Source organism: Orycteropus afer, unplaced genomic scaffold (assembly GCF_000298275.1).
Source record: "Orycteropus afer afer isolate SDZICR_OR568_19922 unplaced genomic scaffold, OryAfe1.0 scaffold00245, whole genome shotgun sequence".
In the NCBI taxonomy this organism is placed as follows: domain Eukaryota; kingdom Metazoa; phylum Chordata; class Mammalia; order Tubulidentata; family Orycteropodidae; genus Orycteropus; species Orycteropus afer.
Window position 1 is genome coordinate 4,396,473 of NW_006921832.1, and position 14,170 is coordinate 4,410,642.

General features: G+C 38.0%; 1 protein-coding gene across 1 annotated transcript in view; it reads right to left on the bottom strand.

Annotated features, from left to right (window-relative positions):
- Positions 1–1,305: 1,305 nt before the first annotated feature.
- Positions 1,306–14,170, bottom strand: part of TFRC (transferrin receptor) — a 24,141-nt gene continuing 11,276 nt past the window's right edge. Inside the window, exons 11-18 of the mRNA XM_007949405.1 lie at positions 12,342–12,427; positions 12,046–12,109; positions 11,049–11,116; positions 9,563–9,621; positions 9,287–9,368; positions 7,098–7,319; positions 5,257–5,397; positions 1,306–1,548 (exon numbers count right to left, since the gene is read on the bottom strand). Coding sequence (XP_007947596.1) covers positions 1,306–1,548; positions 5,257–5,397; positions 7,098–7,319; positions 9,287–9,368; positions 9,563–9,621; positions 11,049–11,116; positions 12,046–12,109; positions 12,342–12,427 — 965 coding nt within the window. The remainder of the gene's footprint in view (positions 1,549–5,256; positions 5,398–7,097; positions 7,320–9,286; positions 9,369–9,562; positions 9,622–11,048; positions 11,117–12,045; positions 12,110–12,341; positions 12,428–14,170) is intronic.

Below are 14,170 nucleotides of genomic sequence, written 5' to 3' on the forward strand. Positions count from 1 at the left end.
TAAATGCAAAACTTCCAGTATCTGTTGGGTTTTATTAGCAGATGCTGCTTTTATTTAAAAGAAAAAAAAAAAAAAAAAGACGACAGTATAACTGTCATAATTATGGAAGGCACTGCTTCCGATAATTATCTTCTATAAAAAAAACACCATTTATAGTGAACTCTGTCACTGATAAATAAACAATAAATATCTCAGTGCCAAAATGATAGAAAGCTTTTCCACAAGATTAACACTTTTGGCCAAAATCTGGCAGTGTGTTCTTAAAGTCTGACAAACTGAGTCTGAAATCAAACACCTAAAACTGGTTCTCTTTCAAAATACTTTGGAAAAAAACAAAAACAACAGAAAACTACAAGAGCTTATAGGGCTAGGGACAGATGAAAAGAAAATACACTAAGTTTTTGGCTTCTAGACTCTTTATAATCTTGAGATTAACACACATCAAGACCTTCTTCCTGTGATCAACAGTTGAACCCATTTTATTCAACTGAAGGACCTCTATTTCAGACCTTGCTGGCAAGAAAAACCAAACCCACTGCCATGGAGTCGATTCTGGCTTATAATGACTCTATAGGACTGAGTAGAACTGCCCCATGTGGTTTCTGAGGCTATAAATCTTTATGGAAGCAGACGGTTTCATCTTTCTTCCATGGAGTGGCTGGTGGGTTTGAATCACTCACCTTTTGGTTAGGAACTGAATGCCTTAATCACTACACCACCAGAGTGCCTGCTGGTAAGAAAAGAAGTCCCATTTCTTCTGATGGTTAACTGTTTCATACAGGAATGTGGAAAACCAGTTAAATCCTTCTAAAAAGGAAACTATTTCATTTGGAGAATAAGGTCTTATAACCTAGTATCTCCTATCTAGCATCAGGCGAAGATGGAAGATCATACTAAGCTACCTGCACTTGGAAGCTTCAACAGTGACCACTTCCCTCCTCCCACCTGAAAAGATACTAGCTTGTGTCCTTAAGATTTGGAACAATAGCTCACACTAACTGGTTCTCACTTTTTCATAACGAACAGGAAAGAGGCAGTTGCTAATACAAAGCGCTTAAAATTCTAGAAATAATCAAGAGAAAATATTCTAACATTTTAAAAGTGATTATTCACTTTAACTTGAAGTGCAGGTATCTACCCTGTATTAAAAGCTGCTGCTTAGAGACATCTAGAAGTACCAAGAAGAGTGGGTAGAATTTTTTAACGACATTAGTTTTATAGCCCTACTAAAAATTCAGAATAACCAGCACAAGTGTAGGAACCAGGCTGCCTTACTGTTCTTATGTAAGTTATAGGTATTATATTCTAAAACTCATTGTCAATTTCCCAAATGTCCCCAGTGAGAGCATTTGCAGCACCCTGAATAGTCCAAGTAGCTAGTGCCAACTGGTTTCTCAACAGTGTTTCATTAAAAGCACCTCTATTTTTCTGACGCAGTTTCAAGTTCTCTCGTAATGCTGATAGAGTGTGAGAGCCAGTGCCCCAGAAGATGTGTCGGAAAGGAGAATCCTTCGGAGATACATAGGGTGAGAGGAAGTGATACTCCACCTATGAAAACAAAACATACAGGACAGCTTACACAGCGCTGACTTCTGTTGTTGGGAAAGGACTGATAGATAGTAAGGCAACTACATGTCATGATCCCACTTCAAATGTTCAATTTCCCTAAATTTAAGAATGTTAAGAAACAGACTACTAATATTCTAAGGCTATAATTCTAAAGCAAACTGTCTTTTCCCTTATAAAAGTAACCTTTAATTGTTTTGGGTTTGTTTTTGGTTGTAGCATATGGAAGGTTTGTAAATTTCTATTGTAATAAAATCTTTTGTTTCTTCTAAGCAAACTAGGATAAATGAGACAATATAGAAAATAATAGTAAAATAAAATTAATGGTCTCTTCTTTAAAGTAAAAAAAAAAACATTTTTAAAAGGCTTAAAAAAAAAAATCAAGACTTCCAGTAAGATGGAATAGGCAGACAAGCGACAGAGATGCTCTTCAACAAAGAAAAGAAAAATCAGTTGACAGAGATACAGAAGATAATCCTGGAGCCCTGAGCTTTGAAAGGAAGTGTACAGGAGTGGATTAGGCACCAACTAGTGGAAAAACCTGAACGAAAACAATGAGTACAGAGATGGTCAGAACTGCGACTGTCAGCTACTCTGACGAGACCAACAGCCTGAATATTTCCAAGTGGTATTGGGGCCTGAGAATTGACCTAAAGATCAGTCCCAGTCACCAAGGGCTGTAGGGACAACTGCTCTGGTGGCCTATGAGTAGGAAGGGAAATAGCAAGGAGGGAGAAAACCTGAGCTGTGGATTTTCTGCTGTCCGGAGGGCATAGCCATTCTGATTGTTTATATGTAGCAGCCATTTTGGATATTTAAAGTGACCGAGGGTGCAGCCATTTTGAATGTTTACAAGCGGCGGCCATTTTGGATGTTTAAGGTGACTGAGGGTGCAGCCATTTTCAATGTTTACAAGTGGCAACCATTTTAGATTTTAAAGTGATAGCATTCTCATTCGGAATGCAGGGACCTAAGAACAGGCTGTTTGCCAGGGTCCCCAAGGACATACAAGAGGCTGATGACAGGAAAGGAGACAGGTAGTGAGTGTATAAGTGCTGTCAACTAGTGAATAGAGGAGCACAGCACAGTACCCTGCCTGTACAGGTAACATACAAACAAAACAAAGAAAACGAAAATTGTGGGCAAGTCACTCCAACATCTAATCACCAATTAAACATAAACACAAAAACATCACAATGCCTCAGAGACAACAAAGCATCACAGTCCACACAAAGAAGCAAGATAAAGCAGGAGAAATAAGGGACCGGATACAGACCCAAAACACATCCCTGAGGAAGACACAGCATTAGAACTCTGATAAGGAATTCAAAAGAATTATATTTAGGTATCTTCAAAGGATTGAAAGACAGACCAAGGAAAACACAGACAAAACTCTAGAAGAATTCTGGCAGAAAATACATGAACAAAATGACAAAATAAATGAAAAATTAGAAATGATTCTAGATCTACAGATAGAAATCCAGAAGATTAATACTAAATTGTCAGAAATAGATAACACATTGAAAGGGCAAAAGAATAGAATTGATGCAATGGAAGACAGAATTATGAGATTGAAGACAAATACCTGAATACTTCTTTGGAAAGGGATCAATCAGAAAAAAGATCAAAACAAAATGAAGAAAGCTTAAGGTTCATGTGGGATACCATCAAAAGGAATAACCTATGTGTCACTAGAATTCCAGAACAGGAAGAGAAAAATAAAACCACTGAGAAAATTGTCCAACATTTGTTGGAGGAAAACTTCCCTGAGATGAATATATCCTGATGAGAATATATCCATTCAGGAAGTGCAATGAACCCCAAATAGGATAGACCCCAAAAGAAAAACACCCAGACATAACCAAAGACAAAGAAAGAATCATGAGAGTACCACGGGAAAAATGAAAAGTTACACCTACAAGGGGCAACCAATAAGACTAAGCTTGGACTTTTTGACAGAAACCATGCAGGCAAGAAGGCAGTGGGATGGTATATATAAAACACTGAAAGAGAAAAATTTCCAACCAAGAATGATGTACCCAGCAAAACTGTCCCTCAAATATGATGGTGAAATTAGGACAATTCCAGATAAGCAGAAATTAAGGGAATTTGTTAAAACCAGACCAACCTTACAAGAGATGCTAAAGGGAGCCCTTTGGACAGAGAAGCAACAACAGCCAACAACTGACCATTAACACACGATGGTATAACCCAGAAACCAACCTAGCTATGGAAGTATCCAAAGTAAATAAGCCTACAAGATTGTAAACAGGGAACCAGAGACACCAACCAACAAAAGAGGACAACTATAAACCAAAAAGAGGGGAAAAAGTCTATGTCATTACAGAACTTCTAGGTGGTAAGGAAGTCAAGACAACTACAAGATAGAACGGACTGTTCTACACTTGGGAAGAAAACTATAAATCACAAGGTAATCTCAAAGAAAAATGATAAACTTTCACATCAAAGTAAAAGAGGATCAGCATAAATACTCAACAAATACTAAAACAATAGCAATGAAGGAAGTGATAACATGACTCATAAAACGAGCTAAGCATAGAAAATTATATGGAACAAAGAAATTGATATTATGAAAAAGCACATGACAAAAATGACAGCAACAAATTCATATTTGCTAATAATTACATATCTGGAAAGGGACTTATCTAAGATTGATGGAAAACTCCAACGCCTCATCACCAAAACAATTAACAATCCAATTGAAAAATGGTCAGAAGACATGAATAGACACTTCACCAAGGAAGATATTCAGGTGGTCAGCTAATACATGAAAAGACGCTCATAATCATTGGCCATCAGAGAGATGTAAATCAAAACAGCAATGAGATATACTGTCTCACCCCAGCACTGATGGCAAGGTTCAATGAGACCGAAAATAACAAATGCTGGTGGGGATGTGGAGAGATTGGGACTCTCACACACTCCTTGTGTGACTGTGAAGTGACATGACCACTGTAGAAAGCAATCTGGTGATTCCTTAGAAAGTTGGAATTGGAGATATCATTTGACCCAGCAATCCCATTATTAGGTATATATCTTAGAGAGGTGAGAGACAGGATAGAAACATGCATGCTCATGTTTATCACAGCATTATTTACAATAGGCAAAAGATGGAAACAACCTACATGCCCATCAGCAGAAGAGTGGATGAGCAAACAATGGTACATACACACAATGAAATGCTATGCAGCACTAAGAATAATGTAGAGCCTGCAAAACGCCACATAACATGGATGAACTTGGAGGACATTATGCTGAGTGAAATAAGTCAATCACAGAAGGACAAATATAGTATTAGTTTATTGTCGTGGAGAGTCAAGGAAAGGTTTATATATGGAAGGAAACTTTCTTTGTTGGTTGCCAGGGGTGGGAGAGGAGGGAACACTGCAAAAAAAAAAAAAAAAAAAAAGCATTGACCCATGTCACTTTAGTTTTGTGTATTTCACTGTACATAAATTATATTTCAATAAAATGCATTAAAAAAAATCAATTGTATTTCTGGCTTTGATATGTTGGACATAGATGTTGCTAAGAGTTAAAAATCTGTGCTGAATTCTAACTTAGAAAAGTATTCTAGGTTCCTGAAGTTACTCCACATTTTAGAAACGTGGTGATTTACCAGTAAAAATCAACATGCTTTAGTTTCCCCTTTTATGGAAGTTTACTTACTTTCATGATACGATTATTCATTTCCCTCATGATATATTTGTTTGCTGTCTCGGCGTTCTTGAAATCTGTTGTCAGCCTGGAAGTAGCACGGAAAAAGTCTCCACGAGCAGAATATAACCACTGTAGACTGAGACCCATTTCCTGAGGCGGAAAGAGAGGAAATTCACCATCACAAGTTCTCTTTCTAAGGATGCTGTTATTCAATACCTTTCTAATTTAGGTGTGGTAACTGAAAAGATTCTGATAAAAGGAGGTGACTCACAACAAGCTCAAGAGTCAGAGAGGGCTGGACTTAATTTAGCTCCTTGTACAAGAGGTTTCAAGCTCCATAGACTTGATTATACACTCATATTTGAGCACAGCAAAAAAAAAACCAACCAACACCAAACTCACTGCCATTGAGTTGATTCCGACTCGTAGCAACTCACATTGGGTTTCCAAGGCTATAAATCTTCACGGAGGTAGTGTGCCCCACCAAACCTCAAACATTTTAAGAAACTTCAGAGGCAATATCATTTGACCCAGCAATCCCATTACTACAAGATACCATCAAAAGGAATAACCTATGTGTCACTGGAATTCCAGAATAGGAAGAGAAAAATAAAATTACTAGGGAAGTGACAGCCAGGACAAGAACAGATATATGGGAGCTCTGGTAGCATAGTGGCTAAGACACTTGCCTGCTAACCAGACGTCTGGCAGTTCAAATCCACCAGCCACTCCTCGGAAAGAAGGTTGGGCAATCCTACTTCCGTAGTGATAACTGCCTTGGAAACCCAAGGAGGGGTCGCTATGAGTCAGGGCCGACTCGACGGCACATAACAACAACATTTACAATAGCAAAAAGATAGAAACAACCTAGGTGCCCATCAACAGAAGAATGAATAATCGAACTGTGGTACACACACATAATGGAATATTATGCAACCCTAAAGAATAACGTAGAATCTGCAAAACACTGCATAACATGAGTGAACTTGGAGGACATTATGCTGAGTGAAACAAGTCAATCACAGAAGGACAAATATAGTATTAGTTTATTGCTGTGGAGTGTCAAGGAAAGGTTTATATATGGAGGGAAACTTTCTTTGTTGGTTACTAAGGGTTGTGGGAGGAAAGGAGAGGGAACATGGGGAAAAAAAATGCATTGACCCATGTCACTTTAGTTTTGTGTATTTCACTATACATAAATTATATTTCAATAAAATGTATTTTAGAAAAATATATAAAAGTAAAAAGAAAAAAACTTCAGAGGCTAGTTATTTGTCTGGTAAGTCTCATTTTTTGATCTGTTAGGATCAGTTTCAAGTTCTGAGAAAGCTGTAATAATTAAGATGTGGTTATTGGTATTTATTTCAATTAAGGGATCTGTTATAGATCTTTACTACCTTAAAAACAGTTGGAAACCACTTATTAATTTCATCTTATCAAATGCTTGAATGCTAGACGCGACAAGGTTCTAACTACATGTCTCAAAGGCATGTGACTCAAACTCACAGACTGAGACTCGTGGTTGAGATCTTCCTATTTTCTGGGTTCTACCCTCAGTTCTAGAAATTATACCTATTTATTTATGGGTTTCCTAGAATATCTGAACAGTGATTAAAAACAACAAAGCTAGCTCTTGATTTTGAAATATTTGTTGTAATCTACCCTAGGCCTGTAACCTACAGCCTTCCAACTTTCCTTTCAAAATGAGTTAAGATTCCAAGCAAAATTATATCTCAGTTCACTTTAACAGAACTATTACCAATCAAGCCCTTCCCCAGAAACAGCTAAACATCACACATCAAACGGTTTGTTACTTTAGCAAAAAGAAGCCAGTTTTAATTAGTGCTCACCTTTATGTCTGTTCTGAATTGGTTCATATCCTTCACAAAGGAAAGCATTTTGTCATTATACCTCTCATAGTCCAGGTTCAATTCAAGGCCAAGTGTAAGTCTGATTACAAGCTGACCAGCCACTTCCGCTGCTGCACATGTCATTTTGCCCAACTGAGGAATTCTCTGAATCAGCATTTCATAGGTATCCTTTGGAGTACCCAGATAAGGATAATCTTCATCCTGGAAAACAAAACTAGTTATTGTACTCATGTGGGTTATAAAAGGAGAAGTCTCATGTTCACGTCTAGCTATTCAGGTTAACAGTTTTTCTCTTACTCCTGATACATTCCTACCCCAAGTTTATCTCATATCTATGACTTTAAGAAGACACCACTCTTGCTACTTCCCCTGAATCTAACCTACTTCTAGAATGACTGCTTTTTTCAAGGCTTTATGGAATCACAGCTTCGTCATACCATAGCCTCTGAGCATATTTCTCACAAAATCCCTTGAGTCTGTATTCCTTTTTTACTCCTCTCTGGCAAGTTTGGCCCATATTAATGGGAAAGAGAATATGCATGAAATGTACCTTCCATTTAAAAAGTTATTACTAAAATTTACCTTCTTCCTCATCATGGACACTCAGTCCACTCACACGTTACCTTTCTAACAAGGATGTCTGATGCATACAAGAACTTCTCTTTACCTTCATTAGATATCTTTAGTAACTATTTCTTACTCTTCAACTCTATTTCTTCAACCATAGCGCCTGACACCCAGTTCTTCCTAATGTACTAAACAGATACCATGATTAACTATTTCTATACCATTCATACTGCTGTTCTAGCAGAGGAGCTAGGTTAATCTCCAAATCCAGATCTTTCATCATTCACTTCAGACTTTCTCCCTCCTAGTTCTAGGCTAAAAAACCCAGTGATGAAGAGTCCAATAAAGACCTGGCCCCTAACGGATTAATAATACCAAAGTCAACAGCTTTCACCTCAACTCGCTGGCCCTCTATTAACTCTAGGTTCTCGCCACCTCTCAGGAGAGTTTTCCAACCCTAACACTTCAGCACACAGCTGAAGTGTTACCGTTCTATTACTCTACCTGGCTTTCTAATTGCCTCTTGTACCAGGCCAATATTGTTTTCCAACAATTTTGTCAGTTCAAAGTTCTGTATCAAGACCACCCTATAGCTACTTGATTTTTGTGCTTTATTCATAATCCTTGCTTAAAAAACTAACATCTAGAACCATAATTCAACAAATATCTAGAATACCACTGTTCAAAAGAACTTTGTTATCATGCAACTATTCTACACCTATACTGTCTACTATATCATTTAAGAAATTAAGCCTTGTTATTAACTTTTAAAATAACTTTTATTGTAATTTTACAAAGCAGACCTGTTTTACATTCAATAATTCATACACATTTTGTTTTGTGACACTGATTATAATCCCAACAATGTAACAGCTGCCTTCCGACTTCCTCCCTGTGGTTACCCTTTCTCTGTGTTCTTCTTGCCTATGCATTCCTGCCTCTCTACCTTTCTCCCTGTGCAAATGTTGCCCTTCTGATCTCCCATGGTTGATCATTCCAAGGAGCGCATCTCCCTGGTGTAGTTGTTCAATTCATAGGACTGTCTACTATTTGGCTGAGAGTTAAGCCATGGGAATGAGTTCACTTCCAGGCCTGAGGAGTGACTACGGGCCATAGTCTTGGGGTTTTCAGTCTCTATCCAATTAGTAATCCCGATCTTATGCTTTTTCATTTTGTTCCACATCTTTTCTCCCACTCTATCCAGGATCTCCAATTTTGATCCCTTTCCAAGTGGTTGCATTGGTGGCTGGATAGTATCTAGTTCTTCTGTTCTGAGGGTCGTATAGGCTAACACTCACATAGTCTATTAGTCCTTTGGACTAATTGTTTCTATATGTCTTTGCTGTTCTTCATTCTTCTTTGCTCCAGAGGAGAGACCAACTGGTGTATCTTAAATGGCAATTAAGCCTTATTATTAAAACTCATCACACTTAATTTAAGTTTTAGCAATAAACCCAAATGCTAATTAAGCTGAGACTCAATTCTATGTTAACAGAATAATAGGGAGAAACAATACCTGCATGTGTCTAACTTTTAACAGTTTAAGCTTCGACATTGTTAAAAATATCTGAAATAATGCTTTACAAGGTCTTTAGACTTACCTCACAAAAACAGAAAGAAACTGCTGGAATTCCAGAATATGTAAGGAAAGGGAAAGCAGCATTATCGATGGAAAGTTTCTCACTGCAAGAAAAATAAAAAGGGGCCTTGAGAAAACTTGTCTAAAGAATGGACCACGCTACCATGCCACCCTCCCCCTACCTCCAAACAAATTCTTAAACTAAACCTCTCCAGATATAGGTAAGCTCGCTGCAAGGCTAACTTTAGAAGTCTATCTAGCATTGTAGGTGCTTGTCCATTAACTTTTCTCAACTTACACTTTGTTGGCCCAGTTGCTGTCCCGATACAGAGGCAGCCCAGTAACTGGATGTTTCACCTGTAAAATAAGAAATTAAATTACTAACTAATTAAAACTAACCTTTCTGAAATTAGTTATTCAGGTTAGTCACATACCTATCTAAAAATGCTAAATTTTCACTATAATCTTTTTGGAAAAAACTGCTTTAAACAGTTGAACAACAAATTTATTAAGTTATTCCTATTAGGTCCTAGTTCTTAGTTCAAATATGATGATTAAAAAAAAGATGCTTTCCTCATTAACTGACATTTTAAAGTTGTGTTGCTGTTGTTATGTGCCCTTAATTTAAAAAGTTATCTTTAGCCTTCATGATATGCTTGTTTCTGGTTTCTCCCTTCTGTTGTTGTTAAGTGCCACCAAGTCGGACCTGACTCATAGTGACCCCTCTTTGGGTTTTGGAGGCCGTTATCACTACAGAAGTAGATTGCCCAACCTTCCTTCCAAGGAGTGGCTGGTGGTTTTGAACTGCTAGCTTCCTGGTTAGCAGTCAAGTGCCTTAGGCACTATGCTACCACCACCAGCCTAATGTGTACACACAGTACTGCCTATGTTATCAAGGCCAAGGTCTATTTTTATCCCTCTAAATTTAATCACTCCAATATATACCCTCTAACCCTATTAGAGGAGCTCTGGTAGCATAGTGGCTAAGACACTTGCCTGCTAACCAGACGGCTGGCGGTTCAAACCCACCAGCCACTCCTCGGAAGGAAGGTTGGGCAATCCTACTTCTGTAGTGATAACTGCCTCGGAAACCCAAGGAGGGGTCGCTATGAGTCGGGGCCGACTCGATGGCACATAACAACAACAACAACAACCCTATTAGGCAAATGTTCTCTTCTACATGTTCCTCCTCATTTAAAATTATTGTCATTCATATTGACTCAATGGCAGTTTATGGTGTTCTTGTTTAAGCCTTATGTATATAAAGTTCAAGTCCATTTTAATCTTTTAACATTTTGATTCTATAGGCAATTCCCTGTGGGCATGATAATGTAGCTCAGGGATCATGGCATTCTGTTCTACATTCCAAAACAGACTATATATGCTTGGAGATCACCTCCTTCATTACACATGGCTGGGGACCCATTAAGTCATGAACCTGACTAAGTAATGCTGTTATGGAAGTCATTCTAAACCTGTTATTGGTCACTTATAATGGTTTAAATATCAATGTTTTTCATCTTATGTAAATTATGTTGTTGTTGTTATGTGCTGTCGAGTTGGACCCGACTCATAGTGACCCTCCTTGGGTTTCCAAGGCAGCATCACTACAGAAGTAGATTGCCCAACCTTCCTTCCGAGGATTGGCTGCTGGGTTTGAACCACCAGCCTACTGTTTAGCAGTCAAGTGCCTTAGGCACTCTGCTACCAGTGCTCCTTATGTAAATATAGTAAAAAAAAATTTAAATTCTACATTACATTTTTATACTAAGATTTATACTTACATCTTGCATTGTTTTCTCAATAAGCGAATACAACATCGGGCTACCAGAAACCTTGAAGTTGGTGGTACCTACAAGGAAATTATGTTAACATCACCCTTTTCCCAGTCAAGCAACTTTCACACAACTACTTCTGCTACTAAAAAGCACTTGACAGACAAGAAGACAGTAATCTAAATGATCAGTCTATATGACAACTATCCTACTTAGTAATGAATTAGAAGAAAAAGTGATTAAGAGTCAATTTCTTTAATAACTATGCTATTCCTACCTTGACTCAACTGAAATTCTTACTTTTTGAGTTTGTATACTTTAATGCTGGTGTTATTTTGGACTTCTTTGGTTCACCTAAGTTGGGGCAGTCATCTGCTAGCTACAGGGAGCTTACTATAGTCAATACATACTGCTGTATAGGTAAGACAGGGAAATACTGACCCATCTATTAAGGATTCAGTTTAATTTTAACTACTTCTTTTTTCTTCCCAATGTAGACATTTCACTATTTGCAGTTCACCCACTGGCTACATCTACACTTTCAGTAACATTCAAACTGTCTTATCCAGTATTTCTATCAGTGATGCCATAATCTAGAATCTCTAGAAATACCACTTTATATGATACAGTTTAGTTCCTTCTAGTCTAAAACATAGTCTAGATCTGTGGTTCTCATAACTTCAGTGCATCAACACAGTATGCTGCACCCAGGCTCCAAGTTGCTGATTCCAAAGGTCTGGAGTAGGGTCTGGGAATTTGCATTTCTAGCAATTCCTATGTGATCCTGATGCTGCTACTCTGAGGGACCACACTGAGAACCACTGCTCTAGACAAGGCAGCCTGTGCCCACTCTAGAAATTGGTGGACTATTTAAGAGAGAGCCAAAGCAATCTTTTGGTCTGATACCGGTCAATGTAAATTGTAAAAAATAACAAGACCTGTTTTAGAAAGCTTTCTTCGAAGCACTTACCTGAATTCCTAAATAGCTAATGGAAAGGCTACTTACCAAGAACTGCTTTGTCCAGATTAATAAAAGTGAAAGCTTTTAAATGCAAGGTTGAAAGGTATCCCTAGAAGGGGGAAAAAAAAAAAAAACCTAATGCACTAATATGTATTAACCCATTTATTCTACAGGATAGCTATTATTAGGGATTCATTTTAAATATGGATTATACTGAGGCTAAATATACAAAGACAAAATATGGTATAATCAAACCTAAAAGAGCATGGTTTCTGGAGGACAGCTTAAGTCAATACAAGTTCAGGTGCCCGTTCTGGGTACGGATGATGTATAGATAATACCTCTAGCCATTCAGTGGCACCGACAGCTCCAAATTCTCCAGCACTCCAACTGGCAAAAACAATGCTTCTGCTGGGTTTAAACCCATCTGAAAAAACAAAAAGTTAGTTGTACCTTGGAAAAGGTTATAGATAGGCAAGCAACTGACTGAAAATAAACCAGAGGCGTCCAATTCAAAATGGCAGATTAGAGAATATTTCTTCTCCTGGAAATGGATGTATGGCTAAGTGCCTTCATGAACAACTGCCTGCCTCCTTTTCCATGAGACCAAAACAACTGGATGGTGCCTGGCAAACATTATTGAACGTTTTGATTGAACATCTTATATAAAAATCCTCATCAAATGGGGGATAATGCAGAACAGAATTTCAAATTCTCATGGGCAAGTCTGGAGCCACAGAGAGTGGGTGAACTCCTGAACTGCCACCCTGAGATCATCTTTAGACCTTAACCCAAAAATATTCCCTGAAGTCTTCTTAAAAGCAACAACAGTTTAGCTTAACTAGTAAATGAATGTCTTCCTTGAACATTATGCTGTTTTAAGATCTATCTATATGGGATCAAACTGACAAAAGCAAATTGAAAGATAGGAGCCTTAGAGGGCAGTGAGCGTACGTCAGTGGTGGGAAACAACTCAGAAAAGAGGGTGAGAATGGTACCTTGTACAACACAAAGAATGTGATCAATGTCACCGAAATTTACATGTAGAAACCGTTCAACTGGTTTGTTTTGTTGTTGTAAATGTTCTCAATATCAACAATAAAACAAATTTAAAAAAAGAAAAAAAAAAATTCCTTCTATTCCTGAGGAACAGAAATAAATTTTAAAAGAAACCTACATAGTACAAAATAAAGGATCATGAACAAATTCAAGTACAAAACAGTACGCAACAGTTTACTGGTAGTTACTCTTATACAACAAACACCAACCATTCTTTTGAGTCCATTAACTTCTGGACCAAGAGATATTTGAACACCAGGAAATATCTGAAATCACACTGTAAGGACGGTGAGTATCCTCTTTGAAAACAATTTGCTTGGGGTAAGTCACTTAACACGGGAGTATTTTAAAAGCAATTATTATGAAATAAAACAAGAATTCACAAATTGAAGCTGCAGGAAGTGTTTTCAGACAGGTGACATTTGCATCAGCTCCTCTTGGGGCCACGTGACATGTACCACTGCCCTCCCTCCTTCTCTCCCTCCCACTTGCCACCCTCGAATGTTGTTTTTTTCCCATTAAGGCACTTTTGTGTGAAAGTTAAGCACAGCAACTTATTGGATAACTCCAAACTCAAGAATGTGGTGGGTTTTTATACATTTGTGTGGGCAGATATGAGAGTGGCAAGTGTCATGAAAGAAAAGTCTTGAAAGTAAGTAGAACCAAAGTATAATAATTGGTAGATCTTAGTATCTTAGCACATTAGTGTAGAGGCATGCTACTGTTTTCTAATGGATTCTTTTTTTAAAAAATTTTTTTTATTGTGATTTGGGTGAAAGTTTACAGAACAAATTCCCTTTCCATACAGCAGCTCACATATACTTTGTCTCATGACACTGACTGCAATTTCCCACAATGCAACAGCTCCCCTCCCACATCCTCCCCAGTTACCTCTTCCCTGTGTCTTTCCCTCCCATACACCCCTGCAACCCCTTGAGCTGTCTCCCTGTGCATACAGTGCCCTTCCGGTCTCCCATGATTGATCTCTCCAAGGAATGTATCTACCTAATGTAAACATTCAGCTCATATGCCTGTCTTTTGTTTGGCTGGAAGCCACAGGAGTGGGTTCAATTCCAGACCTGAAGGGCAGCTAGGGGCCACAGTCTCAAGG